Source organism: Phlebotomus argentipes, unplaced genomic scaffold (genome assembly GCF_947086385.1).
Source record: "Phlebotomus argentipes unplaced genomic scaffold, Phlebotomus argentipes genome assembly scaffold_18, whole genome shotgun sequence".
In the NCBI taxonomy this organism is placed as follows: domain Eukaryota; kingdom Metazoa; phylum Arthropoda; class Insecta; order Diptera; family Psychodidae; genus Phlebotomus; species Phlebotomus argentipes.
In genome coordinates, this window is record NW_026776177.1 from 1573221 (window position 1) to 1587733 (window position 14513).

General features: G+C 49.5%; 5 protein-coding genes across 5 annotated transcripts; 2 read left to right on the forward strand and 3 right to left on the reverse strand.

Moving 5' to 3' along the window:
• Window positions 1-24: 24 nt before the first annotated feature.
• Window positions 25-1369, reverse strand: LOC132261173 (zinc finger Ran-binding domain-containing protein 2). The gene is made up of 3 exons (XM_059759791.1): window positions 1043-1369; window positions 781-958; window positions 25-712 (listed from the first exon to the last, which is right to left on the reverse strand). The coding sequence occupies exons 1-3, from the start codon at window positions 1108-1110 to the stop codon at window positions 263-265; spliced, it is 696 nt and encodes a 231-aa protein (XP_059615774.1). The 5' UTR covers window positions 1111-1369; the 3' UTR covers window positions 25-262.
• Window positions 1370-1476: 107 nt separating this feature from the next.
• LOC132261171 (activating signal cointegrator 1 complex subunit 1-like) lies at window positions 1477-2741 on the forward strand. Its single transcript, XM_059759789.1, has 2 exons — window positions 1477-1668; window positions 1745-2741. Exons 1-2 carry the CDS (start codon window positions 1557-1559, stop codon window positions 2665-2667), a joined length of 1035 nt encoding a protein of 344 aa, XP_059615772.1. The 5' UTR covers window positions 1477-1556; the 3' UTR covers window positions 2668-2741.
• On the forward strand, window positions 2727-5882 carry LOC132261168 (FAST kinase domain-containing protein 1, mitochondrial). The gene is made up of 3 exons (XM_059759787.1): window positions 2727-3169; window positions 3241-5471; window positions 5668-5882. Exons 1-3 carry the CDS (start codon window positions 2777-2779, stop codon window positions 5867-5869), a joined length of 2826 nt encoding a protein of 941 aa, XP_059615770.1. The 5' UTR covers window positions 2727-2776; the 3' UTR covers window positions 5870-5882.
• A 78-nt stretch (window positions 5883-5960) lies between these two features.
• LOC132261169 (uncharacterized) lies at window positions 5961-8322 on the reverse strand. Its single transcript, XM_059759788.1, has 3 exons — window positions 7811-8322; window positions 7600-7743; window positions 5961-7277 (listed from the first exon to the last, which is right to left on the reverse strand). The coding sequence occupies exons 2-3, from the start codon at window positions 7678-7680 to the stop codon at window positions 6291-6293; spliced, it is 1068 nt and encodes a 355-aa protein (XP_059615771.1). The 5' UTR covers window positions 7681-7743; window positions 7811-8322; the 3' UTR covers window positions 5961-6290.
• A 127-nt stretch (window positions 8323-8449) lies between these two features.
• LOC132259907 (solute carrier family 35 member F1-like) lies at window positions 8450-9959 on the reverse strand. The gene is made up of 3 exons (XM_059757723.1): window positions 9794-9959; window positions 8886-9720; window positions 8450-8829 (listed from the first exon to the last, which is right to left on the reverse strand). Exons 1-3 carry the CDS (start codon window positions 9853-9855, stop codon window positions 8554-8556), a joined length of 1173 nt encoding a protein of 390 aa, XP_059613706.1. The 5' UTR covers window positions 9856-9959; the 3' UTR covers window positions 8450-8553.
• Window positions 9960-14513: the final 4554 nt, after the last annotated feature.

Here is a 14513-nt window from a genome sequence, read left to right on the forward strand (position 1 = left end):
AAAAATTATTAATTTTTAATTTTAATTTGACTGTAGTGGAATTATTCAATAATTATCTCCTAACATTCGCGTCTTGAGAGTGCAAAATGTTGTGCTTACAGTGATTAATATAATGCGAAGCGCAATCAACCCGATAAACGATAAAGTCCGTCGTCTAAGTCTGGAAAACAGCGCAATGAGGAAAGGGGGGTGGAAATACTCTCAAAACAATCACTAGAATGCGCCGCCCCGCCGATGGTTAGACAGTTCGGTGCGCGGCGAGTCAGCGCCGGCGTGAGTATTTGGGCGAGCGGCTGCGGCTGCGGGAGCGCGAGTGGCGGCGCCGGCGACCGCGCCGCCGGGAGGAGCTGGAGCTGCTGGAGGAGCGCGAGGACGAGCGCCGGCGGCGCTGCGATGAGCGGCTAGAAGACTTGGAGCGGGACCGTTTCGCGTCCTCCTTGTCCGAGCCCCACAGGTCGTATTTGGACAGATCCCCGCCCTCGTCCTCCTCGTCGTCGTCGCTCTCGGCCGGCGGCGGCGTGCGGCGGGCCTTGCGCGGCGGCCGCTCCTTGCGTCGTCGCCGCCCGAACTCATCGTACTCGTCGTCGGATTCTGCGCGCTCCTTGTACTCTACCACGCCGCGGTCGTTGTAGCCGCCGCCGTAGCCGGTGCGCTCCTCCACGTCGCAGAACTTGGGGCTGTTGCACATGTTGCAGGTCTGGCGGCGGGCCCACTGCAAAGAGACGCCAATGCCAAGAGACAATGAGACATGCCCGCCCAGACGCCCTACAGCCGGCGTACGTTCACATTGGCACACTTGCTGCACTGCCAGTCTTCGGCGCTGAACAGCCCGCGGCTCTTCTCCGCCGCCGCCTTGCCTATCTCCGTGCCCAGCTTCTTCTTCGCCGCCCCATCCAGCGCCCGCTCGCGCTGGCAGCGGTTGCAGTGCGTGCGCCGCGCGAAGTTCAGGTTCTTACAGCTGCACGCCAGCCAGGGGAGAGAAAGCCCATCAATAAAGCTCGGCCATTGGCAAACACTGGAAAGTTTGCGATATTTTCCTTACTCCGGATCGCTGCAGATCCAGTCCATGCCCGACGACGACGAGCGCCCCTCGGCCGAGAAAGTGCTCATCTGCCCGAAACGCGCCCAAGTCGGCCCACTTTCAGCCCGTATCGCGGATTTGGGGCACTTTTTGCCAGCGAAAATGGGTTTTCTCAGGGCCCGGAAAACACAATTTATACCAAAGTGACGATTTTGCAAGAAGTGACGTTCGAACTGCAGCGAAGCAGCCGTTTGTACACAGTAAAGATAAAGATGGACTTTGCTCTGTTTGGCTGCTTGGCTAACCAGAAGAAAGGTCGCTAAAATCTCCTCAGAGATCCTCTTATCGGATATTGTGTCACCACAGTTTCCTCGTGTGCTGAGGATAAATAAATGCAAGGAAATGGAAATGAAGACCAGAAAAAGATTTGCTGATGGAGTTTGCCATCTGACAACCCCAAAAGCTGCAGATTTTCTGCACGGCCGCTAAAGCCGCTAAAAAGTGTCAACAGAAATTCCCGTGTAAATAGAAAGTGATGGACGTTCTTCAGCCAGAACTTGTTTGGATTGAAAATCGCTGCTATCGCATAAAGTCCACGAAGGAAACTCAACAATCATCGCAGCAGCGTTTGGGCTACGTTGAGGCTGGCAAGTGACGAAAATCCTTCCATGAACTTCTTATTGTGCATCTAACTTTGGCAGCTCTCAATAAATTTCCCAACAGATCTCGAGAGTGAGGAAGAAGACATCCAGATTGACTACGAGATTAACAGGACTGGCGCGAACTCCTTCAACACCTCCTTCCACGTTCCGTCGGCCTTCCATGGCAACATCATTGGTCAGAAGGGCGCCACGAGGAAGCGTCTGGAGAATGAGACGAGATCCCTGATTCAAGTGCCGCAGAGGGGAAGCCAGGGGCCAATTGTGGTCACAGCGCAGCGCGAAACGGACGTGGTGGCGGCCAGGAAGAAGATTGAGGACATTGTGGCCTCCGCGCGCCAGAGAAACGACATAACGCACTTCCTGTCCGTTCCGTGCTGCAACGACAGCGTGAAGGCGACGTTTGGGCAGTTCCGGGAGGCTGTTTTGGCAGCACTTCCCGCTGACTGTCTACCCGAGATGGTCCAGATCCCCGAGAAACTGCATATGACACTCTCAGTCATGATCCTGATGGACGACAAGGAGCGAACACTGGCCAAGGATCTTCTGCACGGAGAGCAGGATGCGATCAGGGCAATTCTGGCGGACTTTGGAGGCAAGGCAGAGGTCACAATCAGAGGTGTGGACATCATGAACGATGATCCGGAAGCCACGAAAGTTGTTTACGCGAAAGTCGAATCGGAAGCGCTGCAGAGAATTGCTGATCATCTCGATGGGGCTTTTAGGAAGAAAAGACTCGGCAAATCGAATAGGCATCAGGACAGCGTGAAGCTCCACATGACCGTGATCAATTCTGCATTTGCTGCAATTGAGCAGGAAGAGCCAAAGAAGTTTGTCCCTTTCGTCACATTCAATTCCTCGAGAATTTTGCAGGAATTCAAGGATGTCTTCTTCGGATCCTTTCCCTTGACAGAAATTCACCTGTCCCAGAGGACTAGTTTTGATGATAAGGGCTACTATAGAGCCACAACAATTCTTAGTCTCTAGAAATCTTGCTAGAAATCCATAGAAATAAAATGATTTTTGGTGCTTGGAGATTTTGGCGCGCTTTTCATCACACGTGCGGGGCTGACGAGAGCGCCGCCTATGCGACGTAATGGCAAAACTCGTTGCACAATCGCGTGTTTATGTGATTTTTCCGGGGATTTTCTCTGTTTCCCGCCCTGGAAACATGTTTAGGATAGTGAGACAGTGTCTGGTGGCCCCGACGAGGAAGATTCCTCGAGTGGCAGTGGAATCTAGTCGTGTTTTCTGTGCTTATTGCTCGAAACAGAGCTTTCGGGCTTCTGCCGGCGCCGCCGGCACTCCTTTCCTCACAGCCAGGAAGTTCTCCTCAGACTTCTCGGATGAGGAGGACGCTCCGGCTGATGGGGAGACGGAAATAGGACCAAATGAGGTGGAAACGAAGATCAGAGACATTCTGTACAACGATCCATCGAAGTTTGACGACTCGATGAGGAGACTGAAGGAGTGCTCTGCTGATGAAGACGTAACTATTCTGACCGAATCCTTGGACTCTGAATGATCTTGAGGAGCTAAAGTTGTCTCCTTGACTTTCAGATTTACGCTGAGCTGCGGAGTTTACAGAGCAATCCTCAAAGTTTGAGGTTAGAGCATCTAATTCAATCCATTCTGTCCTTATGGGATATCCTGAAGGATTCCACGCTCAGTGGAACTGACAAGTCTCCAGGCAGAACTGAGGATGTGCCTGAAATGCAGTTCCTTCTTCAGACACTCGAGCAGCTTGTGGATGATCTCTCTCCCGAGGAAATCTCCTGTTGTCTTCTCTACCTCAACAAATTGGGCCTCGAGGGTCAACCGGCGCTGATAGAGAAGCTGCTGGACAACTTCCTGCACCACTTAACCACCCACGAGCAGGACTTCCCTCTCACCGCCCTCTCGCGCTTCACGGTGTACGTGAACGCACGACGGAACCTCAGTATTTTCTCCATTTACAGCACCGTGATGCCCACCGTGATTCACTTGCTGCAGAACTGCGCCAGCAGCGAAGACATCCGCCTCCTGACCATCTGCATGTGCAACCTGTTTCACATTGTCACGCCGCATCAGATGGACATTTACAGGGAAAAGGTGGAGGAGCTGTATGAGCGCGGCATCCTCAGCAGTTCCACCATCCGAAGTGTTCTGCGCGTGGTGAATTTCCTCAACTTCATCGCCTGGTCGCACAACAACACTCTCCTCATCCGCAAGCTGCTGCTCCTGCTGCAGGACAACATCACGCGGATGGACTCTCGGGAGCTGGTGAGCCTGTGTCGTGTGTTCTACAGTAAACTCGAGCCGGCGAACTTCCTGCCCGACATTATCAGTCAATCTGAGCGCCTGATGGAGCAAACTCCCTCTGTTGATCTGCTGGAGTGCTTTGTCCTGGACATCGTGCCGGAGACGCGCAATCGTGTCGCCCAGGAGGCGGAGAAGTTCATGCAGCAGGGCGAATGTCTCACGCCGAGCGCATTTTCGGGCCTCTTCAAGGTGCTGCGCTTCCTCAAGATGTCCAACACGCGCCTCTTCAACGCCTACTGGTCGCAAGTGCTGAGGCAGATCTCTGTGGACGAGCTGGAGCAGGAGAACTATCGTCTGGCGCGGCACTGTCATCGCTATATGCACTTCAACAACAACCTCGGCGGCACTTACAGATTCCTCAGCTTCGAGCGGTGCCTCGTGAGGCTGATCATGAAGGAACTGGAGACGGGAGTGACTCGCTTCATGCCGTCCAAGTTCGCCAAAATAGCGCCCTTTGTCATGGCCTATGGACACACGGAGAGGAACCGGGAGCGACTGCCGGACTTCCTGGTGGAGCGCATCGAAGCGATGAAGGATCAGTTCTCGAGCAACGACTGCCTCAGCCTCAGCCGAGGCATCCAGATTGCGCTGGAGTTGCGCTACAAGGGCAACATTTCCCACGAGCTGGGCAGACAATTGGCGCGCATTGAGACGGTGTTCAATGTGTGCGCAGAGAAGTTCCTGGCGCAGGACATCAGCTTGGTGGATCTGAGCTCGCTGATTCGCAGCTTCAATGCCAGGCAGGCGTCCAGAACCACTGACATCTTCGACAGACTCCTGCGGCGATACGAGGACGACACATCGCAGCTGAACTCGCGCCTCATTCGCGACATCACCTTCAATCTCAACGTCTCGCGCTTCCATCTGCCCAGGATTTGCGATCGCATGCTGCGGTATCTCGTGGAGAATGAGAGATTCGTGATGGGCGACACGGCGGAGAAGGTCATCTTTTGCTGCTACAACCTCAGCCACGCGATTGACGACGAGGCGACGCTGCTCACGATCGCCAGGATCATCCGCAGGGACTTCAACTTCATGAGCGGCCTGTCCATCGTGCAGGCCTGTCTCTCGCTGTGCTTCTACAAAGCCCTGCCCGGCGACCTGGTGGATCGCGTCTTCTGCACGGACTTCATCCGGCGCATCGAGCACGAGATCCGCCTGTGCTACTCCCGCGCCACCTATCCGCAGCGCGTCTTCCACCAGGTCATGCAGCTCAACCGGGCCGTCTGCCTGGACTATCCGGAGCACAATGTGCCGTGGTTCCAGCAGAACTTCATCGAGTCCCGCGTGGCGGCCAGCAATGTGGCGCACAGCAAGTTCCACGCGGACGTGCACGAGATCCTGCACTCGCTCTCCACGTCCAAGGACGTCATCCGCGTGAATCACATCACGCCGTACGGCTACAGAGTGGACTTTGTGATGCACTTCGACCACTTGAGGCGCCTCATCCCGCCGCCCAAGGGCGATGCGCCCGCGGAAAACGTTTCAAAGTGAGTGGAAAGATCCATTTTTGTGGATAAGACATCAAATTTAGGAATTAGTGATCTAAGTAGAGGAAATTTTTGATGCTGAGCGCATTTGCGAGCAATGCGCGCATTTAAGCGAAAATCGCGCAAAATAGTTTTTCCCGCAAATGCGCGCCAAATTAGGAATCACTCACGTTTAATTCCGCCTTTTCGTCCACAGAGTGGCGCTTTTGCTGCACAAAAGGGACGTTTACTGCGAGAATTCCAACACTCTGCGCGGTCCGGAACAGATGCGCCATCGACACCTGGAGATCCTGGGCTACTGCGTGCTGCATCTGGCGCAGAGCGACTGGAACTCAATGTACCTGAGTGTGCCCGGGGCGAAGAATCGCTTCCTGCGCAACATGCTGAGAATCACTTGAGTGATCCAAATCTTAGAATAGAGAGTCTTTTAAAACGACGCCGTCTTGTTTTAAAAGTCCTTCGATGATCGCGCTTCTGAATGTCCAGTGATTTTCTCATTCCATTTATTTATACTTATCTTCTCTCGAGATAAAATTGATAACTAAAATATGTTCGCCATCGCATCATCCTCACTTGATTGGTTAAATATTCTCTAGAGACTATTTTAAAAGGTTTTTTTTCTTATGCCCACGGCAAACATTTCTCTGCACACTTCTTTTGCCGAATTACTCGCGAAAGTCTCTCTCAAAATTGTCACATTTTTGTGTATTTCCAATTTTTTCATAATCATTTTCCCTTCTTTCTTTCTTTTTTTTGTTTTTGGTGAGAAAAGTCCATAAATTTATCCCTCACACACACACACTTCGCGGCGCCGCGCTCTCAATTCCCATCGGCCACAATCTCAATGTTCCCGTCGCTGCTGTCGTTGGGCTCCGCGAAGAGCTCCCGCAGCGACTTGTGCAGCACATTGAGACACTCATTGAAGTAGAAGCTCGCCGCCTTAGGCGATATGCAGAACTGATAGGCGAGAAAGGTGAGCGGCAGCTTGAGGCGCAACTTGAGGAGGGTGAGAATGAAGATTTCGAACTTGGTCAGCGCCGTGGATTGCGGCAATTCCGCCTCGCACGTGTTGTACAGCGTGATCATCGTGACATACGAGTCCAGACCCGTAAAGTACTCCGTCCGCTTGTCGTCATTCTCAAACATCTCCGGCGTGTACTTGCACTTGCGCATCTGCTCCTCCAGCTGCATAATCTTCATCTGGCTCTCATTGTGCAGCACCTCATACTGCTCCAGCAGCTCCCCCGTCACGTCCGTCTGCGTGGCGCGCTCCATCTTGTTGCGCACCAGCCGCACAATCTTCGGCATGCCCGTCACGCTGTCCTTCTGCTGCAGCACAAAGTTGCCCAGCGTGCGCGCCGGCACCGGCTTGAAGCGCTTGAGGTCCATGGGCAGCTTCACCACCACCGGCGACGTGTCGATCTTCCGCTTGATCGTCGTCTGGCCCTGCACGTGCGAGAACTTGAACGTGGAGTCCGCCTTCGGCACCACCGTCACCGTGCGCGGCGACTGCAGCATCTTCTGCGTCACGATGATGGGGTTCGTCTTCGTGCCCGCCGGCGTCACTTTGTACTCCTTGCGCCCCGAGAAGGCCGCCGCCGTCACCGGCGTCACTGTGATCTTCTTGATCGTCGTCGTCGTCGGCAGCACCGGCGGGCGCGTCGTCACGACCACCGTGGGCGCCGGATTGGACTCCAGCACGATCTCCTCGTGCTCCTCGTCCTCCATCATCTCCACCGACGACATCGTCTTCTCGCCCGAGTCGTCCGTGGGCTCCTCCTCCTCGTACTGCACATCGGAGATGATCTGCAAGCGATCGCACAGAGGGTCAGAAGGTCACAATAGTATTTGCGGGCGATAAGAGGGAAAATTGCAACATCAGAAGCTCTAAGTGTGCCAAATTCGTGGGAAATGTGAAATCATTCTGTGTGTGCATTTCTTTTGTGTTTGTTTGCAGCAATTATTTCTTTTTTTATCAAATAAGCACATGTCAGATTATAAACATTATCTTATGAAAATGAAATATTTATCATAGCGTCTTTTTTCGCATTATTTCCGGCAAAAGCCATGAAGAAACACACACACTTTGAATAACTCACGGAAAGCCACAAAATTCTTCCAATCTCACCTGCTCATCAGCCGATGATCCATCGTCCGTGTGTTCCTGCTTGAAGACCATCCTGCCACTCCTCTTTTCACTAATGTTCATGATGAGCACCCAACCAGATGCTTCCTGTAGACGCTTTCCTCAAACTCGTGCTCCTCTCTTTGCCTGTCCCGGAAAGAAAACCACAGAGATAATAGACGCTACAACACCCAGACATTCTCCTCCAACTCACCCACTCTCCTGACCACCGCCTCGATCAAGTGGCGCCACGCGAAAGCTCCTTGAGATCCTCTGAAACCTTTTCCACCAACTTTTCCTCTACCTGCAAATCACTCGAGTCCCGCAGAACGTGAAGTGTGGCCGCTTGTGAAGTCACGATATAGCGCCACACCATTGTCCGGTGGCCCCCACTTCAGTCCGCCCCGGTGGGCATTCACGGGAATGCAAGAGTCTCCCGGAAAATCACTGTTTTCCACGAAAAGCCATCAGCTGTTTGAATTGTATCGACTCCGTGACGTCACGGCAGCCATTACGCTTCCACTGGAGGACAATTCAAGGTAGGCTTTTTGCACCTTTTTCACCCACTAGCGACACTCCACCCGGCAATATTGGGCCGAAAGAAGACTCTCAAGGGTGCACTTGATGGTTTAGTGGCAATCCGGCACAGGAAAGTGTGGCTTTTCCTGTGTTTTCAGGCAAAAGAAATTGCGAGCGAAGCCCTCAGAGCATTCGCGTCACGCTGCAGTTGATTTTGTGCCTGCCTGGTGGCGCTGATGTCGGGGAGTGGCCCGAGTTTCGCGCTTGAGTCCACACGTGGCGCTAGCGCCGCACCGGAAGAATGATTGGGCGGGAAAATTCTTCACATCTCTCTAAATGCCTTTATTTTTACGAATCGCTGTGGTAAACACTAAATATCTTTGGGAACATTTGACTAGAGATCGTTTGTTAATGGAGTATTCAGGGGGATTGACTAGCCTATTTGCGGTAGAACGACGAGAATCCTGTGGTGGCTGAGTGGGAGTTGATGAGTGAGTCCGACGACACGGTGTACGTGGGAATGGAGGAGGTCATCTCGAAGTGCTCAGTCTCGAATGCGTAGTCTCGGGGCGGCTGGGGCGCCGGGCGCTCCTCCGCCGATTGCGAATTATTGTTGGCCGCGCGCTGCTGGGCCGCGATGGGCGTCTTCTTGATGGTGAAGATGTAAATGCCGCTCATGGCCAGGAGATAGTTGAGGAAGTAGAGACCGTGGAACTGCGAGAGCGACAATGAGAGAGAGCAGGGGAGGAGAAGAGGGTTAGAATACTCACGCGGAATTTGTAGAGAACCATCCCGATGATGAGCGAGAAGAAGTCCGAGGTGAGCAAGTAAAGCTGGATCGCCGTGGCGCCCGAGTGGCGCAGCACGTAGGGAATGAGGGAGTAGAAGACGAACTGCGTGACTCCGTAGGCTGCCAAGTAGATGAGGATCGTCTTGTCCTCCCAATTGACGTCCACGAGGGCGTTGCGCTCCAGCAGGTACATCTGGATGCCGCAGATTATGCTCCCGGACAGTCCCAGCATGCCCAAGTACTCCACGCAGTCCAGCGTCTTCACGACCAGCTCCTGCAGCACGACCACCACGGCGAAGAGCACGGCGCCGCCCAGGCAGAGCATGTCGCCCACCAGCTGGCTCTGCTGCGCGTCCCCGGTGGCTTTCGTGGCCCCCACGCCGGCCCACACCAGGCAGCCGACGCCCATGAGGCACACGGACACGCCCACGATGTGCACGAAGCGGAACCGCACGCCCAGCGTGAGGCAGCTGAGCGCCAGCGCGATGGGCAGCGCCACGCAGTCCAGCAACTGGATGCTCACGAGCGTCGTGAACTGGTACGACGTGGCCAGCAGCGTGTTGGCCTGCACGTCGATGAAGCCCAGCAGGATGTAGCGGTAGCCGCGCGCCTTGGCCACGGAGATCAGCCCCTTGTCGCCGCGGCGGCACGCCAGCCACGTCGTGAAGACGGCACAGAGGAGAATGTAGTGCAGGTAGTTCTGCCCGGTGGGAATGGCCAAGTGCAGGTTCACGGTGAAGTGATGGGAGAAGAATGCGAGCACGGAGCACAGCACTGAGCACACCTGGCCGATCAGGATGGTCCGCCAGACGCTCCTGGGGAGACACCAAAGTGACCCATTGAGCACCACTCCCTGTTGGCAAACAAAGATAGCGCCAAGAAACTCACCAATGTCGATATTCTGCCAGATATTTCTCCATGCTGTCCATCGCACACTCGTCAGTCTTCATTTCTGCATGCTCCACAGGTAGAAAATGCGCGTTTTTCCGCCCTTTTCGTCAATTTTTCACATTCTCTGCGAAAAGGAAAACAACACCCACAACAAAAACAAATGACGTATGCTGTCAGTTTTTTACAGTGGCACCGCCGTTGCAAAAATCTAGTACAATTATCCGCCAAAATCAGCCAAAAAAGTGGTTGCGAAGTAATTTGAAGGTGTTTTGTTATCTTATCACGGTCATTGCTCAATCATTAAAGTAATTAGTGGAGAAAAACTTCCAAAAACCGGCTGGAAGTTTTATTTCATGATATGAAAAATGCTGTGTTTAGTCAGTTCTTTTCGTGATGGCGCTACTAGTCACTAAAGATTTCCTTTCAAATGTCAACCAACAGCAACGGAAATTATGAGTTAATATATTTATTTTCTTTATTCTCAAATACAACTACTCCTTCTGATATTCGCGTAAGAATTCTGGGCAGATTGACGCGGAGGCTGTGGTGAAATCTCAATGAAGTGCTGTGCGCGGTGTTATCACTCGTGTAAATGAAGAGAAATACCGCGAAAAATAATTACTCGCATAATGTTTCTGGGCACGTTTTCGGGTGGAACAAAGCGCCACAATGCGGTTTGGTATTTGCTAATTGTGATGTTGCATCTCGTGGTCCCAATAAATCGCAATCAGCATTCATCGCATGAATGACAATCCGCTGATTGCGCGTCCCGAACCACTCTTCTGGTGGTCGCGACCGCGCCAGGGACAAAAAAAAGTCCCGCGGAGTCTCATTGAATTTCCTTTGGATTATCTCTCTCTCGTGTCTGATTCACGAGCACGCGGCGGCTGACTTGGAGGCGTCGCCGGAGATGAATGGACCAAGTGTGGGGGACACGGAAAGATTTTATCGACTGGCCATTTATCTTTCGGTGCCACTGTTCGCGGAGACTCGGATTGGGTCATTAATATCTGAAAGAAAATGAAAAAGACAAGTGCTAAAACACGAAACTCTCCAGCAGGGATGATGGGCAATCAGATCAATTTCTTCCTTTTCGAGGGGATTTTCAATTACACTCGTTAGAGGGAAGGAAAAATTACGCTTACCGATTTTACTGAGGAGTTCATTGCCTTCTGCTGTCGCTTAATGTTCGGACAATTCGATGGTGAGACATCAAAAAGATCGATGACCATAATTTTTATGGCAAAGTGTCCTCGCTAAATATCAAGAAATCAAAATATCAATTAACTTAAAATCGCTTGAAAAAGGATAATTGAAGTAACTAAAAATACAAAACCTGAGCGTGTTATCCTTGTCTTTTATTAGCGTTGAAGTGATTGAAGTTATCTATACTTATAGTCAATTATCGATACGAATAATTCGATAGGAAAAATAGTTAAAATTGACAATTTAAGAACTAATTAGTGAGAATAATGCGGTCGATATGATCTATTTTTCCCCAAAATCATGTTAAAAACTGAAATTACACGCATTTTGTATTGATAAGAGTCAATAAAAGTCGATAACTCCAACAACTTTAATGTGAAAAGGGGAAAATTGGACTTTAAGCTAAAGCAAGAGTTCAGAGGCAAGATGTTATTTTAGTGACATGATAATTGAGAAATATTGAATCACAAGATAAATTTTTAAAGTCCTTCGACAAGTCTTCAAAAAATTTCGCTTCATTTGAGTGTCCAATGCAATTTGTGAATTGAAAAATCAATCAACCCTCAATTGACTTGGGGAAAGCAATGAGTCTCTCGAAGAATTGTGCCACGGGGTTTCGCTGGCTGAGCGGAAAACGAATGCCATTCTGATGCACCTCTCACCTCCCGCACAGTCAGTCAATCCCGGGGAAAAATGGCTCGCGAGGGGTGCAGGCGGGATGCAGAAGAGTCTCTGGAGGACGCCAGGAGGATGCTGTTCGGTGCTCTAATGTGTTTTCCGTGTAATTCACATGTTCATCGCAGACTCATCTGAGAGCGAGACGTGAGCAAAAACCAAACCGAATAATTTCTATTAGTTCCTCCTTCGCCCCGAACGCCACCCACTATTCCGGCGATGAGTGTTAACTTGGTGTGATCTCGTTTTTGGACCGCTTTCCCGCACCCCCAGGGCGCGTGGGTGTCGCTGAGATGGCGAAGCGCCCGGCATTTCCTCCAAAAACCGTCAGTCTCTGAACTGAATTTATTCGATTTTTCATTGCCACTGACAATTCATTTCTCTATTTTTTGCAGTTGCACCATTCGACAGGGACGAACAGAAAAAGCGCATGGACAAGGGGAAATTCACTAGCCGATTTTTGAGGAATCTTAATGGACTCAATGAAATATTTGAATATCAATTTGTATTTTGCATGTAATAAATCAAAAATTGATTTATTTAAATATTTTGCCGAAAATATTCAAACTATAGGTATTTTCTAAATATTAAATAGAAAATTAAATACATTCAAGTATATTATTATTTTCTCCGCATATGGCCGTCAGAGGGCAGCAAAGTTGGCGTGAGGGAAGCTAATAATATCACATTTATCGCATAGTTTTCTCTCTCTTCTAATGCATTCTCATACTTTATAATTTGTGGAGCAAATAATAAAAAAAAATGGAAAAAATGATTAAATAATGATAAACTGGTTTAAAATCGCGAGTGATTTTCCCCTTGTGTGTGATTTTTGTTTTTGCGACAAAAAGAAGTCAAGAGATTTATTTATTTCCAAATAGAGAAAACAGCCAAAGTTCAAATTGATTGCAATTTCTGGGTTGACAAAAATTCACATACACACAAAACAGAAAAATGCATATAATTTGCATTTGACGAAAAGTGAGGAAGGAGAAAAAGAGAGTGAAAAATTCACCCGAAACATCATTCACGGACTGTTGTAATTAAATGGATATTATGCGATGATGAAATTGAAATTACCATCTCCAGAGTGAACAGAGTGAAAAATGGCGGGAAAAGTTTATTTTATTAGCCAAATTCGAAGCATTCTCGTCAGCGCAATTCTTTTTTTCTTCTTCCCTCCAGCAAATTGAGAGAGTGTCGGTAATGTTAGTTTGCGAGTAATGTTGATTAAAAGTTTGACTTTAGTGTGGGAGAAAACAATGAAAATTTCTCTTTCATGGGAATTTGCAGTGTTTTTTCTCTAGTCCTCTTGCTTGATGGATCATCTCATCCTTCTCCCCTTCCCCTGTTTTGGGTGCTCGGGAAAAGCAAGTCAAAAATGTAGGCAGAGAACTTATAAACAATCTCTCGACACGTGATACATGGCAAAATACAATGATGAATGGCGTAGAAGTCAAAATGTTGTATTGCGGCTTTGATTTGAGCATGATATGCAAATTCGTCGGTGTGTCTAATGTACGCCGCTTGCACTATTTATCATGTGTGTGTTTATAATTTTCCCCGGGAGTTAATAAGTGCCCATTAGAGTGAATGATGGGGCACAATTGGGTGTCAGAGGAGGCTTTTGAGGACTCGCTCGCAGTTCAACTTCCGACCACCGAATGCTTGTAATCACCTCTAGTTTTACAATATCAACACACAAAAGCCGATGGCGGGGGGCATTTCTTGCATATTAATTCCCCTGTGCCGCCCCGGGGTCACGGGGTCGCGCGGGCATTTTTCACCGGGACTCCTTGGCATGCTTTTGTCTGGCGCGGGGCGGAAGGAAAAATGCGCAGAGAGAGAGAGAGAGAGAAATTATGCACAAAAGACGCGAGCATGGTATAAAAGTGAGGAAGTAAGGAGGAAATCCATTGAACTCGATATAATTAAAGCTGAGCCTTTGCTGGTACGAACTCTGTGGCTCTCATTGTTTCATCCGCACCCCATCTTTGTGCAAGACTTTTATCACCATCTCTCCTCGGCGGCGAAATAAAACCCACGGCGAGAGAATGAAGTTCACATCAGTATTATTTAATTAATGGTTGATACTTTGCACTGACACCTCCAACAATGCCATTCACCAGGAGTTCCTCCCACCCCCTCAAATCGCCACCCCCAGAGCGCGGCACACAATTCGCCTCTGCCATTCAACATGCACCAAAGCTCAGCCCCGCGCTGCGAAATATGACAAAACTTCTTTCACAACACATTGCTATTATTTATTTATTTACACTGGCTGTCGTCGCTTCACCGAGGAGTATAAAATTGTCAGTGTTAACCCAGCCAAGAAGGAGGTTTTTCGTGGCGCGCGCGAAACAAAAGGGATGCAAATTACTTCATGCACAACCATAACTTATTTTCACCCAGAGTATTTTGTTCTTCTTATTTGTACTTCATGATTCGCAGTCGCCATGAAAGGGTTAAGTTTGAAGTCTTTTAGTGTGGATTGAAAAGCTAATAAACAAGTAGTTTTTGTGCTCAGCCTCTGTGCAGAATTTTTAACACTTCAGAACGTCTTTAAAGGCATTTTCTATCGCTTTTAGACTCTTTCTACTGTTTCTTGCGCACATTTCTAATTTATTACCTTGTTTCTTACACTGTAATTCATTTTTTTGTCCCAGGAGGTTTAAAAACCGACTTAAAAACTTCCCTGAACTAATCCTTTTTAACCTGAAAATACAGTAAATTTAAGGAATATCACAATGTTTCTACTGAATAATAAAGTACAAACCGCGGAAATAACTAAGCAAAAAGACATTTTATCACACTGAAATGATATTTTTGAGGTTAT